Genomic DNA, 22,255 nt, shown 5'->3' on the forward strand with positions numbered 1-22,255 from the left:
TGGACGTAGTGTATTTAGACTTCCAAAAGGCATTTGACAAGGTGCCACACAAAAGATTATTGCTTAAGATAAAAAATCACGGGATTGGGGGTAATATTCTGGCATGGATAGAGGATTGGCTATCTAACAGAAGGCAGAGAGTTGGGATAAATGGTTCATTTTCAGACTGGCAATCAGTAACTAGTGGTGTTCCGCAGGGGTCAGTGCTGGGTCCCCAACTCTTTAAAATCTATATTAACGATTTGGAGGAGGGGACCGAGTGTAACATATCAAAGTTTGCAGATGATACTAAGATGGGAGGGAAAGCAGTGAGTGAGGAGGACATAAAAAACCTGCAAGGGGACATAGACAGGCTAAGTAAGTGGGCAGCGATTTGGCAGATGGAATACAATACTGGAAAGTGTGAGGTTATGCACTTTGGCAGGAAAAATCGTAGAGCAAGTTATTATCTTAATGGCAAGAAACTGGAAAGTACTGAAGTACAAAGGGATCTGGGGGTCCTGGTGCACGAAACTCAAAAGGTTAGTATGCAGGTGCAGCAAGTGATTAAGAAGGCCAATGGAGTGTTGGCTTTCATTGCTAGGGGGATAGAGTATAAAAATAGGGAGGTATTGCTTCAGTTGTACAAGGTATTGGTGAGACCACACCTGGAATACTGCGTACAGTTTTGGTGTCCATACTTAAGAAAGGACATACTTGCTCTCGAGTCAGTACAAAGAAGGTTCACTCGGTTAATCCCGGGGATGAGGGGATGGACATATGAGGAGAGGTTGAGTAGATTGGGACTCTACTCATTGGAGTTCAGAAGAATGAGAGGCGATCTTATTGAAACATATAAGATTGTGAAGGGGTTGGATCGGGTGGATGCGGGGAGGATGTTCCCGATGATGGGTGAAACTAGAACTAGGGGGTATAGTCTTAGAATAAGGGGCTGCTCTTTCAAAACTGAGATGAGGAGGAACTACTTCACTCAGAGGGTGGTAGGTCCATGGAATATGCTGCCCCAAAAAGCTGTAGAAGCTACATCATTACATAAATTTAAAACAGAAATAGACAGTTTCCTAGAAGTAAAGGGAATTAAGGGTTATGGGGAGCGGGCAGGAATTTGGACATGAGTCTAGGTTCGGATCGGTCATGGCCCTGTGGGTAGCGGAGCGGGCATAGGGGCCGTGTAGCCTGATCCTGCTCCTATTTCGTGTGTCTAATTCTGTTAGATTCAGGAGAGGGTTCTGTGATAGTGGATTGGCGGTTAGGATCAGATCAGCCATGATCTTATTGAATGGCGGAGCAGGCTCGAGGGGCCGATTGGCCTACTCCTGCTCCTATTTCTTATGTTCTTATGGAGAAGGATGATGTAGACATAGAAATCGGGCAGAGGGACTGTGATATACTTGAACATATTAGCATCGAGAGGGAGGAGGTACTAGCAATTTTAGCAGGCTTAAAAGTGGATAAATCCCCAGGCCCGGACGAGATGTATCCCAGGCTGCTGTGTGAGGCAAAGGAGGAGATTGCAGGGGCTCTGATACAAGTTTTCAAAACCTCTCTGGCCACAGGGGATGTGCCAGAGGACTGGAGAACAGCTAACGTAATACCATTATTCAAGAAGGGTAGTAGGGATAAACCAGGGAATTACAGGCCAGTGAGCCTAACATCAGTGGTAGGGAAATTATTAGAAAAAATTCTGAGGGATAGAATTAGTCTCCACTTGGAGAGGCAAGGATTAATCAGGGATAGTCAGCATGGCTTTGTCAAGGGAAGATCATGTCTGACCAATTTGATTGAATTTTTTGAGGGGGTGACTGGGTGTGTGGATGAGGGTTGTGCAGTGGATGTGGTATACATGGATTTCAGTAAGGCTTTCAATAAAGTCCCGCACAGGAGACTGGTCAAGAAGGTAAGAGCCCATGGGATCCAGGGTGCCTTGGCACATTGGATCCAAAACTGGCTTAATGGCAGAAGGCAGAGGGTGATGGTCGAAGGTTGTTTTTGTGACTGGAAGCCTGTGTCCAGTGGGGTACCGCAAGGATCGGTGCTGGGTCCCTTGCTGTTTGTGGTCTACATTAATGATTTGGATGTGAATGTAAAAGGTATGATCAGTAAGTTCGCAGATGACACGAAAATTGGTGGGGTGGTAAATAGCAAGGAGGGTAGCCTCAGTCTGCAGGACGATATAGATGGGTTGGTCAGATGGGCGGAACAGTGGCTAATGGAATTTAACCTTGAAAAGTGTGAGGTGATGCATTTTGGAGGGACTAACAAGGCAAGGGAATACACAATGAATGGTAAGACCCTAGGAAAGACAGAGGATCAGAGGGACCTTGGTGTGCATGTACATAGATCCCTGAAGGCAGCAGAATAGTTGGATAAGGTGGTTAAAAAGGCATATGGGATACTTGCCTTCATTAGCCAAGGCATTGAATATAAGAGCAGGGAGATTATGATGGAGCTGTACAAAATGTTAGTTAGGGCGTAGCTGTGTGCCGTTCTGGTCGCCACACTATAGGAAGGATGTGATTGCATTGGAGAGGGTGCAGAGGAGATTCACCAGGATGTTACCTGGGCTGGAGCGTTTCAGCTATGAAGAGAAACTGGACAGGCTGGGGTTGCTTGCCTTTGAGCAGAGAAGGCTTAGGGGGGACTTGATTGAGGTGTACAAAATTATGAGGGGCATAGATAGGGTAGATAGAAAGGAACTTTTCCCCTTAGTAGAGGGGTCAATAACCAGGGGGCATAGTTTCAAGATAAGGGGCAGGAGGTTTAGAGGGGATTTGAGGAAAAACTTTTTCACCCAGAGGGTGGTTGGAATCTGGAACTCGCTGCCTGAAAAGGTGGTAGAGGCAGGAACCCTCACAACATTCAAGAAGAATTTAGATGAGCACTTGAAACGCCATAGCATACAACGGACCAAGTGCTGGAAAATGGGATTGGAATAGACAGGGCTTGATGGCTGGCGTGGACACGATGGGCCGAAGGGCCTCTTTCTGTACTGTATAACTCTATGACTCTATGAGCCTGAGGCAAAGAAGTTGAGGGCAGTGGTGACTTTGACAGCCACTGGTAACGAGTGTCCACCAGGACCTCTGGGCACCAGGTTTTGTTCCAACAAGCTACAAATGTCTACAAATACCTGGCACAAAAGCCTGAGCCTCCTGAAGCACTGCTGCTCAGTCATGTTGAGGAAGCTCATCCTCTGCCTGTGTACCCTCTGTTGCGGGTATCGCCTCCGGCATGCTGCAGCCCTGTGGTGCCCCTCTTCTCCAGTGGTGCATCAGGTCGGTGAGGAGAAGGCTGCTGTTGCGGTTGCTGCTGCTGGTGTGGCTGGTATTGTTGATGGTGGGGCTCATCTTGGTCCGATTCCGAGGACCAAGGTGAGACAGTATAAGCGGCACCCATGCTGATGACGTAGATGGCAGGTCAAGTAGCGATCAGAGGGCCAATCCCTCAGTGTTCTAATACTGACTAGCCATGTGGTGAGAGTGGCTTTCAAGGTTGCAGAAATGACCTGCGAACTCCAGAAACCTAAATCTGTGCACAAAATGGAGTTAGCAACAGCCTTTCGCTCAGGCAACTAATGAGGTGTAAGGTGTGTGTATTTATGTGGTATTCCCAGCTGTCAATTATTGCCCTCGCACAATGGCCACTGCGCTTCTGCCTCCCCTTCACAGGTGAGGTTCCTGAGCTGCATGCTTCCCGTGCTCATGCCGTTAAATTCAGAAGTTGCAGTTAAAAACCATCTTAAGGTTCCTATTTAATGAGTTGAATTAGATCGACGGCCTCTGTCGATCGGGTCCGTGGTGCACTGGGAAACACACCCAAGTTAAAGGAGCAAGGAGGTGGAATGACGGTGGGTGCCAGACGCGCTGCCTTTTCCCGCTATTTCTATGCCTCCAAACCCGTATGCATGGCAATTGGAAAATTTCAGCCAGAGAATGTATTTTCACTGTGGGGAACAGCAAAACTAGAGGCCACCAATATAATGTAGTCATCAAGAAATCAAATAGGGAATTCAGAAGAAACTTCTTTACCCAGAGAGTGGTGAGAACGTGGAACTTGCCACCACCGGGAGTGGTTGAGGCAAATAGTATAGATGCATTTAAGGGGAGTGTTGAGTCTGTGCTTTTAAATGTAGTTATGCTGAATAACTGGACACAGACAACAGAATGCTTAAACAGGTCTTTAGTGAGGCGCTATCAATCACTCAAAAGACTGAGGTTAAGAGAGTAACTAACAGGCTTTTATTAACAAGAGAATGAAGGTGTGCCTCGAGTGGTCGACCAGTCCAGAATACAGAGGGACTGTGGAGCAGTCACCTTTATACCTGAACTCGTGGGGGGAGTCAGCCGAGGCATGTACAGACATGTACACAGTGGAATACAAACAGTGGTTTACCACATTCACCCCTTGTTTAAAAATGAGTCCGGCGGGGTGAAGTGTATTAAAAGTTTGTGTATTGGAGTCTCTCCGGAGGTCTTGTCTGCCGCTGTGATCGACGTGGCGACGGCAGGGGTAGTGAAGCTTCCGGCGTCGAGTCCCGCGTAGGCTGAGGCACTGGTGTGTAGTCCTTGTGGGTGTCGAGCGGGTCGCGGGGCCCAGGCGTGCCGTCTGCTGGGGTTGGATATTGGATCGTGGGGGGGGTGGTAGTGGGTAGTGGGTTACTGGGGCCCCCGAGGGTGTGAGGTCTCGAATGGAGACTGTGTCCTCCCGCCCGTCCGGGTACGCAATGTAAGCATACTGGGGGTTGGCGTGGAGGAGGTCGACCCTCTCGACCAGGGGGTCCATTTTATGGGTCCTCACGTGTCTTCTCAGTAGGACCGGCCCTGGGGACGTCAGCCATGGCGGTAGCGATGTCCCCGATGTGGACTTCCTTGGGAAGACAAACATTTTCTCATGAGGGGTGGCGTTAGTGGCAGTTCAGAGCAGTGACCGAATAGAGTGGAGCGCATCGGGGAGCACATCCTGCCAGCGGGAGGTCGGAAGACCCCTAGACTTTAAGGCTAGCAGGGCGGCCTTCCAAACTGTCGCATTCTCTCTTTCCACCTGTCCGTTCCCCCGGGGGTTGTAACTGGTGGTCCTGCTTGTGGCAATACCCCTAGCGAGCAGGTACTGGCGGAGTTCGTCGGTCATAAACGATGAGCCCCGGTCGCTATGGATATAGCTGGGGAAACCGAACAGGGTGAAGAGGTCGTTCAGACATTTAATGACCGTGGCACTGGTCATGTCCGGGCAGGGGATGGCGAACGGGAAACGGGAGTACTCATCAATAATGTTGAGGAAGTACACATTGCGGTCGGAGGAGGGGAGAGGCCCTTTAAAATCAACGCTCAGGCGCTCGAAGGGGCGAGTGGCTTTTATCAGGTGAGCCCTGTCTGGTCTATAAAAGTGCGGTTTGCACTCAGCGCAGACTTGGCAGTTCCTGGTCATGGTCCTGACCTCCTCAATGGAGTAAGGCAGGTTGCGGGCCTTGATGAAGTGGAAGAACCTGGTGACCCCCGGGTGGCAGAGGTCATTGTGGAGGGCCCGCAGTCTATCAACCTGTGCGTTGGCGCAGGTGCCACGCGATAGAGCATCCGGAGGTTCATTGAGCTTCCCGGGCCGGTACAAGATCTCGTAATTGTAGGTGGAAAGTTCGATTCTCCACCTCAAGATCTTGTCGTTTTTGATTTTGCCCCTCTGCTTGTTGTTAAACATAAAAGCAACTGAACGCTGGTCAGTGAGCAGGGTAAATCGTTTTCCGGCCAGGTAGTGCCTCCAATGACGCACAGCCTCCACAATAGCCTGGGCCTCCTTCTCAACAGCGGAGTGTCTGGTCTCCGGGCCCTGGAGGGTTCGTGAAAAGAAGGCCACGGGTCTCCCCGCCTGATTAAGGGTAGCGGCCAGGGCAAAGTCGGATGCGTCGCTTTCCACCTGGAAGGGGATGGATTCGTCCACTGCGTGCATGGTGGCTTTGGCAATGTCTTCCTTGATATGGTGGAAGGCTAAGTGGGCCTCTGCCGTCAAGGGAAAAGAGGTGGACTTGATCAGTGGACGGGCCTTGTCCGCATAGTAGGGGACCCACTGGGCGTAATAGGAGAAAAACCCTAGGCACCTCTTCAGGGCCTTGAGGCAGTGGGGCAGTGGGAGTTCCATAAGGGGACGCATCCGGTCGGGGTCGGGACCGATGACTCCGTGTTCCACAACACAGCCAAGGATGGCGAGGCGGGTTGTGCGGAATATGCACTTCTCCTTGTTATACGTCAGGTTCAGGAGTTGGGCGGTGCAGAGGAATTTTTCGAGGTTTGCGTCATGGTCCTGCAAGTCATGGCCGCAGATGGTCACATTGTCCAGATATGGGAAAGTGGCCTGCAACGCATTTTGATCGACCATCCGGTCCATCTCCCTTTGGAAGACGGAGACCCCGTTGGTGATGCCAAAGGGAACCCTAAGGAAGTGATAGAGGCGGCCGTTTGCCTCAAAGGCAGTATACTGGCGGTCCTCAGGGCGGATAGGGAGCTGGTGGTGCGCTGATTTCAGGTCAATGGTTGAGAAGACGCGGTACTGCGCGATCTGGTTGACCATATCAGCTATGCGGGGGAGTGGGTAAGCGTCCAGCAGGGTGTAGCGATTTATTGTCTGGCTGTAGTCGATGACCAGGCGCTGCTTCTCGCCGGTCTTAACGACCACAACCTGGGCTCACCAGGGGCTGGTGCTGCCCTCAATAATCCCCTCCTTCAGGAGCCGCTCCACTTCGGTTTTAATGAAAACCCTGTCCCCAGCACTGTATCGCCTGCTCTTTGTGGCGATGGGCTTACAGTCGGGGGTGAGATTAGCAAACAGTGGGGGCGGGGTGACTCTGAGTGTGGAGAGGTTGCACCTGGTGCGCGGCGGGCAATTTGGAAGCTGCTGGCTGCGGACTGTGAGTGGGGGGAGGGGTCCACCGTACGCCATCGTAACACTTTTAAGGTGGCACTGAAAATCTAACCCCAGTAGAACGGCAGCGCAGAGGTGGGGCAGGACCAGAAGTTTAAAATTATCGTACACAGTCCCGTCTACTAAGAGTGTCACCACGCAGTAGCCGCCAATGTCTGCCGACTGGGACTCGGAGGCCATAGAAATCCGCTGGTGCGCAGGCAGGACTGGGAGAGAGCAACGCCGCACCGTGTCGGGGTGGATGAAGCTCTCCGTGCTCCCAGAGTCAAAAAGGCAGATTGTTTCGTGACCATTTACCTTAATGCCCATTGTGGACCGGGCCAGTTGGTGCGGTCTCGCTTGGTCCAGCGTAACGGAGGCCAGCGTAGGGGTCGGTGTGTCGTTGCGGGTATCAGATGAGGCGGTGTTGGGGGCCTGCTGCGTCCCGGCTGGCGTCCAAGATGGCGGCGTCCATGATCCCCATGTGGCTGGAGGCGTCCAAAATGGCTGCTGTTCCGGTGGTTCGCACATGGCTGGGGAGGCCCAAGATGGCGGCCCGCACGGCCCACACGCGGCGCTGCTGGGGTTCGGGGTGGCTTTGGCCCTGCAGACGCTGGCGTAGTGTCCCTTCTTCCCGCAGCCCGAGCAGATCGCATTTTTCGCCGGGCAGCGCGCTCTGGGGTGTTTGGCCTGGCCACAGAAGTAGCATTTCTGGCCTTGGGACACTGCTGCGGTAGTTGGGCCGTTGCTGGGATGTGGCTGGGGTGGCACGGCACTATGAGACGGTCCTACCGTGTCCCAGGCTGTCGTTCCCCGCGGCGTCCACGGTGCAGAGGAGTAGGCATCCATGCCCCGGTAGGCTGCGTCCAATGATAGTGCGAGTTCAGAGGCCTTGTTGAGGTTGAGGTCACTCTGCTCCAACAGTCGCTGTCGGGTGTAATTGGACCTGTGGCCCGCCACAAAAGTGTCCCGGATAAGTTCCTCTGTGTACACGGCGGCCTTTACATCCTTACAACCACAGGCCCGGCCAAGCACAGACAGTGCCTGAAGGTATTCCTCGGTCGATTCCCCAGGTTGTTGTTTACGACTCCCCAGGAGGTGCCTGGCGTACACCTCGTTCACTGGGCGCGTGTACTGGTCCTTGAGGAGCTTGATAGCAGCCATGTACGAGGTCGCGTCCTGGATGACCGAATACGCTCGGTGGTTCACTTTGGAGGTCAGGACATCCAGTTTGTCCTCATCCGATTTGACCGTTGCAGCAGAGGCAATCAGGAATTTTTCAAAGCACCTAAGCCAGTGAGCAAACTTGGTGGATGCGTCCGCCTCCCGATGGTCTAAGTCTAGGCATGCTGGTGTGAGGATCTTCTCCATTATAAAAAATCTTGTTAATAAAATTGATGCGCTATCAATCACTCAAAAGACTGAGGTTAAGCGAGTAACTAACAGGCTTTTATTAACAAGAGAATGAAGGTGTGCCTCGAGTGGTCGACCAGTCCAGAATACAGAGGGACTGTGGAGCAGTCACCTTTATACCTGGACTCGTGGGAGGAGTCAGCCGAGGCATGTACAGACATGTACACAGTGGAATACAAACAGTGGTTTACCACATTTAGTAACTGAGGGTCAGGGCTGAACTGAAATACACTTTGCTCCACAGGGTTTTTATATACCGGTGTGGTCACCACCGGTACTACAATATACAGTAGCCATCAGAAAGTAGTCCATCACCTTAAGGTAGTCTCTTAAGGTGGTACAGGTTACATACACTACAATTCCTCCCCTTTTAGCTTAACAGTGTACACCCCAATTTAAACATAACATGGATAACATATATACAACTTTCATACAAAACTGTTCAAAGATTCAGTCTCTGAGGAGGCCTCCTGATCCGGGCCGGATAATGCCTTTCAGGGGTCTCTGGTTCTCGTTGCTGGGGTGACTCATCCATTTGACCTCTTATGGATTGAACATCATCATGTACGTTCGAGTCTGAGGTAGATGTTACAGGCTCAATAAGTTCTTCAACTGGTGTCTCTGCCGTAGACATGGGGTCGACCCTTGTTCTCGATTCCACAAGTTGGTCAGCATGATGTCGTATTACGTTCTCACCAACGTCTACCGTGTACATCAAGGGTCCTTGTCGGGCACGAATTGTTCCGGATTGCCATTTATCATTCCTATAGTCCCTGGCCAACACTGGTTGTCCTATTTCGAAACTCCGAGTGGCCTTGTTATTTACGTGCTGGAATTGTTTGTTTTCGACTTCCCTACGCACATTGGGTTTTAACAAATCCAACCGGGACCGCAACCTCCTGTTATAGAACATTATGGCAGGGCTTTGATTTGTCACTGCATGCGTGGCGTTTCGATATGCCATCAGGAAATTGTCCACCTTGTGTTGTAGTGGAATATGGTCTTCGCTCACGGCCTTTATCGCCTTTTTGAACGTTTGTACAAATCTCTCGGCCAACCCATTGGTAGCCGGATGATATGGGGCAGATGTATAGTGTTTCACCCCATTCTTTTTCATGAATTTCTGGAATTCTTCTGACACGAACTGTGGTCCGTTGTCTGAACATATTTGTTCCGGCAACCCATTCCTTGCAAATATGGGTCTTAGAACTGCGATCGTCTTTTCAGAGGTAGTGGTCGACATCTTAATCACTTCTGGCCATTTAGAATGTGCGTCTACCGCTATCAAAAACATGGAATCCATGAATGGACCTGCAAAGTCGATATGCACACGTTGCCATGGGGTTGAAGGCCATTCCCACGGATGCAGTGGTGCAATTGGAGGTGCGTTTTGAACTTTTTGGCACCCTGAGCAGCTTTTAGTCAGATCCTCTATTTGTTTGTCGATATCTGGCCACCACACATAAGCCCTAGCAAGGCCTTTCATCTTGACTCCCCCCAGATGACCTTCATGCAGTTCCTTCAGAACTCTCTCCCTTAATTTAGGAGGAATAATCACCCTTGTTCCATACATCAATGTGCCTTGACAGACGGACAGCTGTTCTCGTCTGGCTGAGAATGCAGGTAACAGTGGTTCGCCATGTGCTGGCCATCCCTTCACTGTCAAATCGTAGACCCGAGACAGTGTCGGGTCGTTTCGGGTCTCTCTCTCAATACTCGCATTGGTGACTGGTAAGCATTCAATGATGGTCGAGTGAAATATCTCGACAGGGTCAACTACCGGTGCCTCTTCCGCTGTAGGTAGTGGCAGGCGCGACAGCCCATCAGCATTACCATGTTGCTTTGTACCTTTGAATTCGATATCATATTGATGTGCCCCTAGGAAAAGGGACTATCTTTGAAGCCTCTGCGCCATCATAACCGGAACACCCTTCTTAGGGTTAAAAATGGAAACCAACGGCTGGTGATCTGTCAGCAGCGTAAACCTTTGGCCTTGCAGGTAATGGTTAAATTTCTTAACTCCCTACACGAGGCTGAGAGCCTCCCTATCTATCTGAGCATAGTTGCGCTCTGCGGAGGTCAATGATCTGGATGCGAACGCGACTGGCCTTTCCAAGCCATTTGGCAACTTATGTGAGAGCACTGCCCCGATACCATATGGAGAAGCATCACAAGCTAAACGAATAGGCAGCGTTGGGTTAAAGTGAGCCAACACTTCCTTAGAGGTGATCAGTGCCTTGCTTTTTTGAAAAGCCCGCTTACAGTCCTTGCTCCACTTCCATGGTACTCCCATTTGCAAAAGAGTGTTCAGCGGGTGTAACACCATGGATAAATTTGGAAGAAACTTGTGGTAATAGTTAATCAACCCAAGGAACGACCTCAACTGGGATACATTTTCCGGAGCGGGAGCTTTCACAACAGCTTCGATCTTGTCAGGTGACTTATGAAGCCCCCCCTGGTCAATGACGTGACCGCAGTACGAGATTCGCTTCTGAAAGAACTCACATTTCTGGCGATTAACTCTGAGTCCATATTCTTTCAATCTGGTGAGCACCTGCTCCAAATTCGCGAGGTGTTCCTTATCATCATCTCCTGTAATCAGAATGTCGTCCAGGTAGCATTGTGTGCCTGGAATTCCCTGTAATACCTGCTCCATGGCCCTTTGCCAAATCGCTGGAGCCGATGTCACTCCAAAAACCAGTCTATTATACCGATATAAGTCCTTATGTGTGTTGATCGTGAGATACTGGCGTGACGCTTCATCAACTTCCATCTGTAGGTACGCCTGCGCCAAGTCTATCTTGGTGAAGTGTTTCCCGCCAGAGAGCGAAGCGAAGATATCCTCAATCCGCGGAAGCGGATATTGCACCGTGTGAAGAACCGGATTAACAGTGATCTTGAAATCGCCACAGATGCGAACCTTCCCAGGTTCCCCCGGCTTGTTGCTCAACGAACGCTTCATGACGGGAACAATGGGTGTGGCCCATTCGCTCCAGTCCACCTTTGACAGTACTCCTGAACGTTCTAGCCCTTCCAGCTCTGCTTCCACAGCAGGTCGTATCGCATAAGGTACCGGTCTGGCTTTGAAAAATTTTGGGTTTGCATGTTCTTCAACCTTGATGTTTGCCGTAATTCCTTTTGGTGTTCCCAGTCCCTGTTGGAACACCTCCTTAGCATCATCCAATATTTTGGACAGTCGTTTAGGTTTGACGTCGTCCTCTTTACAGGAATCTACAGTTAGTGCTTGTAAGGAATGCCAGTCCATATTTATTCTCCGGATCCATTCCCGTCCCAGTAGTGGCGGACCTCCCTCAGGTAACACATACAAGTCCATTCCCTGACTTTCTTTACCATTGTAGACCACCTTTACCTTTATCTTTCCGATGGGGTATACTCTTTGCCCCGTGTATGTTTTCAATACAATCTCCGTATCCCTCAGGGGAATGTGTGAGAATAACCTTTTGTAATCTTGCTTATTCATGACCGTCAATGCCGATCCAGTGTCCAATTCCATCTTCACTTGGACTCCTGCTTCACTTCACTGGACCCAGATAGTTTGGTGGTCTGCTGTGTTACCCACATTATGTATTTTTAGACAACCCAGTTCCTTACTGCTGGAGTCTGAATCCGTCTTCTGTTCATCCGAACTGTTCTCTGTCACCTTGTGTACTTTTTTGTACTTCTCCTGCGGCGACTTTTTGTTGCTGGTCTTCTTTCCTGACCGGCATACTCTTGCTATGTGACCAAGTTTGCGACATTGCCTGCATTCTTTATCTTTGAACCAGCACTGGTTCTGATCATGCGTTGTCCTTCCGCAACGATAGCACTTTGCTGCGCCCAATGCCATTTCATTGGTGCTGAATTCCGATGGCCTTTGCTGCATTTCTGCAGTGCCTCGTGCTGCTGCCTCGTGCGATGCTGCAATGCTGAAAGCTTTGTCCAGCGTAAGATCCTTTTCCTCTAGCAGTCGCTTCTGGGTTCCTTCCTTTAGTAGCCCACACACAAACTTATCTCTCAAAGCGTCTGCTAGTCCTGTACCAAACTGACAGTACTTTGATAACTTGCGCAGTTCGATTAAGAATTCAGCGTTGTTTTCCTCTTTAAGCTGAGTTCTTTTGTAAAATTTAAATCGTTCCGCTATCAGCAGCGGCGTGGGGTTTAAATGCTCTTGCAGGATAGTAACAATATCCGCGAAACTCTTTCCTACTGGTTTATCTGGTGTTACAAGGTGCCTTAATAACCCGTACGTCTTCGCACCCATCGAGTTTAATAGGGTTAGTGCTTTCTTATCCACCGGTACCTCATTCACTGTACAGTAAACTTCAACGCGTTCCGCATAAGTGGCCCAATCTTCTACATCGCTATCAAAAGCAGTGATGTTACCCGTTTTTGGCATCCTTGTTGAGTTTCCTTTATTTTATTTTACTTTTCAAAATGGCGGCTTCCCACGCTTGGCGGCTTTTCCCGCGCTTGTCTTCTTCCCCCGCCGACTAAAATGGCGATTACCGCGCTGTTGCCGTTCTCGCCTCCCAGCGGTCCTTTATTTCCCCGACGCTGCTGCTCTTATTCTCCGCCGCTCCCGTGGTCCTCGTGGACATCAACGCTTCCCTGGCTGCTGCGCGTCTCTGCCCCGATTGCAGTCCGGCCCCTGACACCGGCTGCGGTCGTGTTCTCCGCCCTTTTCTTCGTTTTCCCTCCCCTTCTCCCACTGACAACTCGGCCGACTTCCCCTCCGTGCCGCTCGATCGGGCTTACCCGCCGCTGTCGTAGAAGGGATGATCACTGCCTGTTGTCGATGGTGGACTTCGTGGCCAGCAAACCAACCCGGGTTCCCGATGGCCTCCCGTGCGATGCAGTGCTCAGCAGGATGTTGAGGGCGGATGCCCCTTTTCGACGCCCGTTCTGAGGACGAAGCTTCCTTGGATGCAAAACTGCCGCTAGGTACAATCAGACTCGTCGCCACTGTTGAGTCTGTGCTTTTAAATGTAGTTATGCTGAATAACTGGACACAGACAACAGAATACTTAAACAGGTCTTTAGTAACTGAGGGTCAGGGCTGAACTGAAATACACTTTGCTCCACAGGGTTTTTATATACCGGTGTGGTCACCACCGGTACTACAATATACAGGAGCCATCAGAAAGTAGTCCATCACCTTAAGGTAGTCTCTTAAGGTGGTACAGGTTACATACACTACAGGGAGGCTAGACAAGCATATGAGGGAGAAGAGAATAGAAGGTTATGTTGATAGAGAAACAGAGTCGACGTTTCGAGTCGAAACCCTTCTACAGAACTGAGAAAAAAAGGCAGGAAATGAAAAGATTAAAAGGCAGTTTGGGGGCTGGGAAATGGGGGAGGGGATGAAAGAAGAGACATTAAGAGATATTCAAGGTGAGACGAGATAGTAATAGGACAGGTAAAGAAACAGACAATGGCTCTAGATGAAGTGTGAAATGCGCTGGCAGAGTGAGAGACAGCTGCCATGTGGGAGAGAGAGAGAAAAGGAAAAGGCACAAACCAAAAGTGTGGATAAAAAATATAAAAATATAATAGGGGCCGAGGTTATGACCTGAAGTTGTTGAACTTGATATTGAGTCCGGAAAGCTATAAAGTGCCTAATCGGAAGATGAGGTGCTGTTCCTCGAGCTTACGCTGAGCTTCCGTGGAACAATGCAAGAGCCGCGGACGGTGAGGTCTGAGTGGGAATGGGGCGGTGAATTAAAATGACAGGCGACCGAAAGCTCGGGGTCAACCTTACAGACTGAACAGAGGTGTTCCACAAAGCGGTCACCCAATCTGCGTTTGGTCTCCCCAATGTAGAGGAGAGCACATCGTGAGCAGCGAATACAGTATACTAGATTGCAAGAAATACAAGTAAATCGCTGTTTCACCTGGAAGGGGTGTTTGGGGCCCTGGACAGTGGGAAGGGGGGAGGGATAAGGGCAGGTGTTACATCTCCTGCGCTTGCACGGGAAGGTGCCGGGCGAAGGGGAAGGGGTGATGGAGGTGATAGAGGAGTGAACTAGGGTGTCGCAGAGGGAGCAGTCCCGAGGGAATGCTAAAAGGGGAGGGGAAGACGCGTTTGGTGGTGGGATCACGCTGGAGGTGGCAGAAATGGCGGAGGATGATCCGTTGAATGTGGAGGCTGGTGGGGTGAAAGGTGAGGACAAGAGGAACCCTATCGTGGTTCTGGGAGGGAGGGGCAAGGGTGAGGGCAGAAGTATGAGAGATAGAATGGAGCTGGTCGAGGGCCATGTCACCCACGGTAGAGGGGAATCCTCGGTTGAGGAAAATGGAAGACATGTCGGAAGCACTGGTGTGGAAGGTGGCATCGTCGGATCAGATGCGGCGGAGACGGAGAAACTGGGAGAATGGAAAAGAGTCCTTACAGGAGGCGGGGTGGGAGGAAGTGTAGTCCAGGTAGCTGTGGGAGTAGTGAATGTTGGTCAATAACCTATCCCCAGAGATGGAGACGGAGAAGTCGAAGAAGGGAAGGGAAGAGTCGGAGATGGACCATGTGAAGGTGAGGGAAGGGTGGAAATTGGAGGCAAAGTGAATGAAATTGTCTAGTTCAAGGTGAGAGCAGGAAACTGCACTGATACAGTTATCAATGTACCGGAAAAAGAGGTGAGGGAGGGGACCCGAGTAGGACTGGAACAAAGAGCGTTCCACATATCCCACGAAAAGGCAGGCATAGCTAGAACCCATGCGGGTACCCATAGCAACACCTTTAATTTGGAGGAAATGAGTGGCATCAAAGGCGAGGTTGTTCAATGTGAGAACAAGTTCAGCCAGGCAGAGGAGGGTGGTGGTGGATGGGGACTGGTCGGGCCTCTGTTCAAGGAAGAAGCGGAGCGCCCTCAGGCCATCCTGGTGGGGGATGGAGGTGCAGAGGGATTGTACGTCCATAGTGAAAAGGAGGCGGTTGGGACCAGGAAACTGGAAACTGTTAAAGTGGCGGATAGCGTCAGAAGAGTCGTGGATGTAGGTGGGAAGGGACTGGACAAGGGGAGAAAAGATAGAGTCGAGATAGGAAGAGATAAGTTCCGTGGGGCAAGAACAGGCTGAAACGATGGGTTTACCAGGGCAGTCCTGTTTGTGGATCTTGGGAAGGAGGTAGAAGCTGGCTGTGCGGGGTTGGGGAACTATGAAGTTGGTGGCCGTGGGGGGAAGATCTCCAGAGGAGATGACATCAGTGACAGTCTTGGAAAAGGTAGTTTGATGTTCGGTAGTGGGGTCATGGGCCAGGTGGAGGTAGGAGGAGGTGTCGGAGAGTTGGCATTCAGCTTCCGCTAGGTAGAGGTCGGTTCGCCAAACAACAACAGCACCACCCTTGTCAGCAGGTTTAATGACAATGTCGGGGTTGGATCTGAGAGAATGGAGTGCTGCAAGTTCAGAGGGAGGTAGGTTGGAGTGAGTGAGGGGAGCAGAGAAATGGAGACGGCCGATGTCACGGCAGCAGTTTGCAATGAAAAGATCTAGAGAGGGTATGAGGCCAGAGGGAGGGGTCCAGGTAGAACGGGAATTCTGAAAGCGGACGAAAGGGTCAGCCATGTGAGGGGAAGACTCTTGGCCAAAGAAGTGGGCACGGAGACGAAGGCGGTGGAAAAAGAGCTCAGTATCGTGCCGAGCTCGAAATTCATTGAGGTGGGGGCGTAAGGGGATGAAGCTCAGGCCTTTGCTGAGGACTGATCGTTCAGGGTCAGAGAGTGGAAGGTCAGAGGGAATAGTGAAAATGCGGCAGGGGGTGTGATTGGGAGAAGGGGGGTCAGAGGAAAGTGAAGGGGAAGAAGGTTCCGGACGGGCATTGGTGTTCAAGAGTTGATGAAGCTTGCGATCCTTGACTTCGGAAAGGAAGAAAAAAGTTTTTTGTTGAAATGTCGGATGAGTCGAAGGATGAAATGGAACTGTGGACCCGGACAGCTTTGAGATAGAGTGCGTTGGTTCTGCTGAAGAGAGAGGTCGAGAGTGTTCATGTGGTGCCGCATGGCGTTGAGCGTGGATCTCAAGATGCAGCAAGAGCAGTAGTTCGAGGAACAATGAATATCTTGGAGATATTTGTAATCCTGGGTGGAACTGAAACACGAAGGGTGGAAGTTGGAATCCACGTGGAATAAGTCGGAACCGGAGGCAGTTGCTGAGGAAAATGATACGGCTGTGAAACCGAATCTTGGCAGATACCTGATCAAACACGAGAAGGGAAACTGAAAGCAATGAAGATGAACAAGGTTGAAAAGCCAAACGGAGATCCCGTCGAAGAGAAGAGCAGAACTTCTTCAAGGTGGGCATTCCTAGAAGAGGGGTGGCAGTGAACCAAACACTAATATGATAGCAAAATACTGCGGATGCTGGAAATCTGAAATAACAACAGAAAAAGCTGGAAAAATTCAGCAGGCCAGGCAACATCCGTGGAGAGAGAAACAGAGTTAACGTTTCGGGTCGAAACCCTTCTGCAGAACTGAGAAAAAAAGGCAGGAAATGAAAAGATTAAAAGGCAGTTTGGGGGCTGGGAAATGGGGGAGGGGATGAAAGAAGAGACATTAAGAGATATTCAAGGTGAGACGAGATAGTAATCGGACAGGTAAAGAAACAAACAATGGCTCTAGATGACGTGTGAAATGCGCTGGCAGAGTGAAAGACAGCTGCCATGTGGGAGAGAGAGAAAAGGAAAAGGCACAAACCAAAAGTGTGGATAAAAAATATAAAAATATAATAGGGGCCGAGGTTATGACCTGAAGTTGTTGAACTCAATATTGAGTCCGGAAGGCTGTAATGTGCCTAATCGGAAGATGAGGTGCTGTTCCTCGAGCTTACGCTGAGCTTCCGTGGAACAATGCAAGAGGCCAAGGACGGTGAGGTCTGAGTGCGAATGGAGCGGTGAATTGAAATGACAGGTGACCGGAAGCTCGGGGTCACCCTTACAGACTGAACGGAAGTGTTCCGCAAAGTGGTCGCCCAATCTGCGTTTGGTCTCCCCAATGTAGAGGAGACCGCATCGTGAGCAGCGAATACAGTATACTAGATTGCAAGAAGTACAAGTAAATCGCTGTTTCACCTGGAAGGGGTGTTTGGGGCCCTGGACAGTGGGAAGGGGGGCGGTATATGGGCAGGTGTTGCATAAATGCAGCGCCATATATTCCATGTAATTCTGTGTCGCTGCTTAGCTGTGCTACGATGTTCATCAGTATCCTTTCACTGTTGTCAGTGAGTTGTGATGCAAATTGTTTGTGTTGTATTTTGTGAGCTCACTTTTCCTGTTGCAATTGTAGGGTATCAAAAAATAGTAACACATTTTATTCTAATTGAATCATTAGTTTATTCTGTTATTTCTTAATTTCCATATTATTGTAGTAGCAGCGTCTTGGGAGAGTTAACAGGGGTGTTCAAAATTATGAGTGGTTTTGATAGAGAAACTGTTTCCACTGGCAGGAGGGTCAGTAACCAGAGGACACATTTTCAAGGTAATTGGCAAAACGCAGCGAGTTGTTGTGATCTGGAATGCACTGCCTGAAAGAGTGGTGGGAGCAGATTCAATAATAACTTTTAAAAGGGAACTGAATAAATACTTGAAAAAGAAAACATTTCCAAGCCTATGGGGAAAGAGCAGGAGAGTGGGACTAATTGGAGAGCTCTTTCAAAGAGCTGGCACAGGTACGATGGACCAAATGGCCTCCTTCTGTGCTGTAAAATCCCATGATACTTCTGTTGCCCACTGTTTTAGGCCGTATTGTCATCACATTCTTTGGGAGCATTGAGATAAAAATTTTCAACACTGCACAGGTCTGACCAGGAGGACCTGAGGCTTAATTCCAGGTGGTGTTTTTGGGGGGAAGCTGGCATTTAGGGAAGCACAATCATTTCACATTTTTTAGAACTGAAGATTTTCAAGGAGTGAGGAGAGTTTAAGAACCCAAGGCCAAATTTGAGCTGGTATTCTTAGGGAGCAGCAGGACATTTTGGGGGTCTGTAGTCTTTTTAAATTGTGGGGAGATGTGTACATTGTCAGAGATGAGCAATGAGGCGAGAACAAGAGTCCGCAGTATGGGGAATATTTCTGCTGGCAGCTTGGCAAGGAGAGCATCGGGCACCGAGTGGGAATTCACAGTTGTAATAGGCAGGGAGTGGGTAGGCAAGCGAGACGAGTCTGTCTGGGAGGCTTCAATCATGGCAACAGAGCAGGAAGCAGGTGAGGAGAGCCTGAATCATGGTGGGGGGTGGGAAGTGATTTTAATTACTTTTAGAAAAATTTAGTTCAGAATGAGTTTGACCATTAGCGTTTGTGAGAGATAGCTCCCGTAACGTAGCACGCAGGTAGTGAGAGGATCTGCTCTTTTATAAGGAAGTGGATGAACTGCAGCATTGGTTGCGGTAGGTGTGATGATGTGGCTTGTGGGAGCGGGTTCTTTAGTTTGTAAGGATTTGAGAGTTGCCCGAGTAATTACTTGAGTTGGGAAAGTGAGTAGTTTTGGGCATAGTGAGTATTGGGAAGGATAGTAGTGAGGATTTTTGTGAAGGAATTAGTGCCTAAAGTACTAGTGAATAGGAGGAAGGGGTAGTGAGTAGTTGAGGGGTAGGGGAAGTAATTAGATATTGTGTATTTAGGGAATTGGAGTAATGAGGAGTTGGGAGTGCAGAGTGGGATACCAAAAAAGACAGTTTCCTAGCAGATAAGGGAATTAGGGGTTACGGGGAGAGGGCAGGGAAGTGGACGTGAGTCTAGATTCGGATCAGCCATGATCCTATTAAATGGCGGAGCAGGCCCGAGGGGCCGTATGGCCTACTCCTGCTCCTACTTCTTATGTTCTTATGTTAAGTTGGTTAGGAAAAAAATGACAGCGGCAAACACAGGTTGAAGAAAAAATAAAAAGGACAGAGAGAATATTAGTTGAGAAGAAATAAACAAAAGTAACAAAGAATTAAATAATGAAAGAAAAAATAGGTCTTTAAAAAAAACCTGCAGGAAATAAAGGCATTTAAAAAAAAAAGACCAAAGGGAATAGGCATTTAAAAAGCAAATGAGGAACAGGCATGTTAAAAAAAGACATGGGGAACAGACCTTTAAAAAAACCACAGGAAACAAGCTCTTAAAAAAAGACAGCGGGAACAGGCATTTTAACTAAAAGTGTAGGAAGCAGGCCTTTAAGAATAGGCAAAGAAAAACAGCATACATTGGAAGTTGAAAAAACAAAGTAGAAAAAGAAAAACAGTATGCAATGGGGCTTAAAAATACAGTCAAAGAAATTAAAAGAGCACACAACAGGGCTTGAAAAAAACAGATGAGGAAAAAATATCGAGCACAACTCGACTTTTTTGAATATGCATGCCTTTTCAACAATGTCATTTTTATCTTTCGCTGCCTCAGCCTGTTTCTTCCCCTTCCCCTGCTGATAATATTTTCTCACCATTTATTTCAGCTAAGCGTTCTGCTTCTAATTCAACAGCTTTATTAATCCTCTAATCTTAAACCTGCACTGTCCCCACCCCCATCATATTAGTTTAAATCCTTCCCCTCTCCAAAGTTCCAGAACTCATTCCGATGCCCTAAGAATGTGCATCTTTCCCTCCTGCATGAGCCCTGCAGCCACGCATTGCCCTTTCTAATCTTCCTCTGTTTAATCTCTCTATCACTTTGCAAAGGGACCAATCCAAGATCATCATTCTTGAGGTCTTCTTTTTCAATCTACTGCCTAACTCCTTAAACTCCCTCTGCAAAACCTCAAACGTACTTCTAGTTATGTCATTGTTTCAATGTGGACTATGACTTTTGGCTGCTCTCCCTCCCTTTCCAGAAGTTTTTCCACCCATTCCATGATATCTTTTACCCTGGCACCAGGGAGACAACATAGCATTTGGGATTCCTGGCTAACAACATTTTGGGGGAGAATTTTTGTGGAGCCAGGAAGAGCAACTGGAGTTTTGGCCCCTGGGTTTGGCAAGCTGCCCACTAACCGAAAGAATGGACCCAGCACTCAGGTAAGTCACAGGGTGGGGTTTTTGGGACGGTCTCGCGATCAGAGAGCCTTGGTAAGGGAAGACCTAAACTTTTCTTGTGAGGCCCAGGGGAGAATTCCTGCTCTTCCTGGCTCTACAAGGACATTTTTTTTAAAAGTTTAAAAACTTACCTCTTTGGACCTCTTCTGGCCCCAATTCCTCTTCCCTCTCAGTTGGCCGAGCAGGAATGCCACAGCTGCTTCCCCATTCAGGCCGATGGTTAAATTGGTAGCCAGGCTCCAATGATGCCATTGGAGCCTGAACTGCATATTTAATGAAGGACCCCGCCAGTTTCTAGCCGCTGTCCTTCTTGCCTGCTCTGAAGAGCTGGTTAAAATAGAAACCCGTAGGAAAAGAGCAGGATGTTGGTGGGTGAATCCCACGGGGAATTTTAACTGCCTGATTTCTGCTGAGTGGGCAGGGCTGAAATATCCTCTAATGGGTAAGTGTGGAAATCTTAACATAGGAAATGTTTACATACCAGTTTTCCAATGAGCACACAATGCCCATAAGAAAACTGTGGTATCCACCCCCGTGATCTAACATGAGGGCCTATAAATTCGGTGACGCCCCGCCAGCACGTTTGCGCCGGAAATTTAGCGCCTGCCGCCGAGCCAGTTGTGCCCGCCCCAAATTCACTTTCAGCGCCCCAAAGCGGAAGCGGGCGCTGGTACAGGGTGTGCCCGCCCCGCTTGGGGCGCTGAAAGTGAATTTCAGCGCTGCCGGTCCCGCTGCGCCACCCGGTGTGGAGCGGCAGGCTGCTGTACTGTAGGCCTCCCCCTTCTCTTAAGGGGGAGGTGCCTGCAACGGCCGGAGCCCCGTTGAAAGTGCTGGCAAAAGAGCCCGGCACAACGGCGAAGTGCCGGGCTCCACGGAAACCAGCCGGCAATGCCGCGGGGGGGGGGTGGAGGAGGCCGGGGAAGGAGGTGCGGGCAGGCGGCCGCCGAAAAAGCGGCCGGCCGCACCTCCGCTTTAAATAGCGCCTCTAAGGCTGCAGCACGGCCAGGTTTTCAAAACGTTGTTAGCGGCCGCCAGGGAAGAGGCGGCCGCTACTGAAGATGGGGATCGGCGTGGTTTCGGGCGGTACCGGGGCGCTGCGCACACCGATGATGTCATCGGTGCCAGCGCAGCGCTACCGGCTTACGCCGATTTAAAGGCCCACCTAATTTCAGCGGCGACGCAACTTCCGGCGCAACCCACTCTTGCGCCCCTAAATGGGCGCAAACCCAAGGGAATTTCTAGGCCGAGGCCTCTTTGGTTAAAACCTAAATGGGGTGAGCTTTTCATTGCATGAAGAAATGCATTAAAAAACATAAACTTTTTATTTCAGTGTTAGAAATCAGTTTCAGGTGTACAAATGGTATTATGAATTTGTAATTTATTTTAGGTGTTTCATTTAATTTTCAATAATTTGTATGCCTTTTTATTTTATTGTAGGTGTTACTGGATTAGTGAACATTGATAAAAATGGTGACAGAGACATCGACTTTAGCCTCTGGGATATGGTCAACACAGAAACTGGGAAATACGTGGTTAGTATTTTTAGTATTTTTATGCAAGATAATAAACCCTCTAAACCACTAGCAAACAGGTAAGTTAAAAATCTATAGGGTAAAGTCAGCAATCCCTCATTCTCAGCTGGGAGTTACATTTGAAAGGAGAGCAGTTTATTAAATGAAACTATAGTGTTGTGCTCCTATTCCTGGCCCATGCTCCCCAATGGAAACATGGAATTACTGAATTTAATTTTATATATATATTTAAATTTAAAATCACTTTTGTTACCATGGCTACAGCAAAATTGTTAGCCATTTGCAAGAAGGCATTATGATGGAAGAAAATCTTATCACAGTAGTCCACTTGTACAGGGTGCAAGTTTCAAGCATAAATATGAGGTATTGACAGAAACAGGGCATGTCAAATAGGTTGGGTAAAATTAGGATATTGTAGACTACATTTTCTG

The 22,255-nt window shown here is 49.2% G+C and overlaps 1 protein-coding gene across 1 annotated transcript in view; it reads left to right on the top strand.

The window, feature by feature from the left end:
* npr2 (natriuretic peptide receptor 2) overlaps nucleotides 1-22,255 on the top strand; it is a 221,716-nt gene that overhangs the window by 52,891 nt on the left and 146,570 nt on the right. Inside the window, exon 5 of the mRNA XM_085973308.1 lies at nucleotides 21,730-21,824. Within this exon, the coding sequence (XP_085829434.1) occupies nucleotides 21,730-21,824 (95 nt within the window). The remainder of the gene's footprint in view (nucleotides 1-21,729; nucleotides 21,825-22,255) is intronic.

This window comes from Somniosus microcephalus, chromosome 2 (assembly GCF_052327205.1).
Source record: "Somniosus microcephalus isolate GS21.2 chromosome 2, FLI_Smic_1.0, whole genome shotgun sequence".
In the NCBI taxonomy this organism is placed as follows: Eukaryota; Metazoa; Chordata; class Chondrichthyes; order Squaliformes; family Somniosidae; genus Somniosus; species Somniosus microcephalus.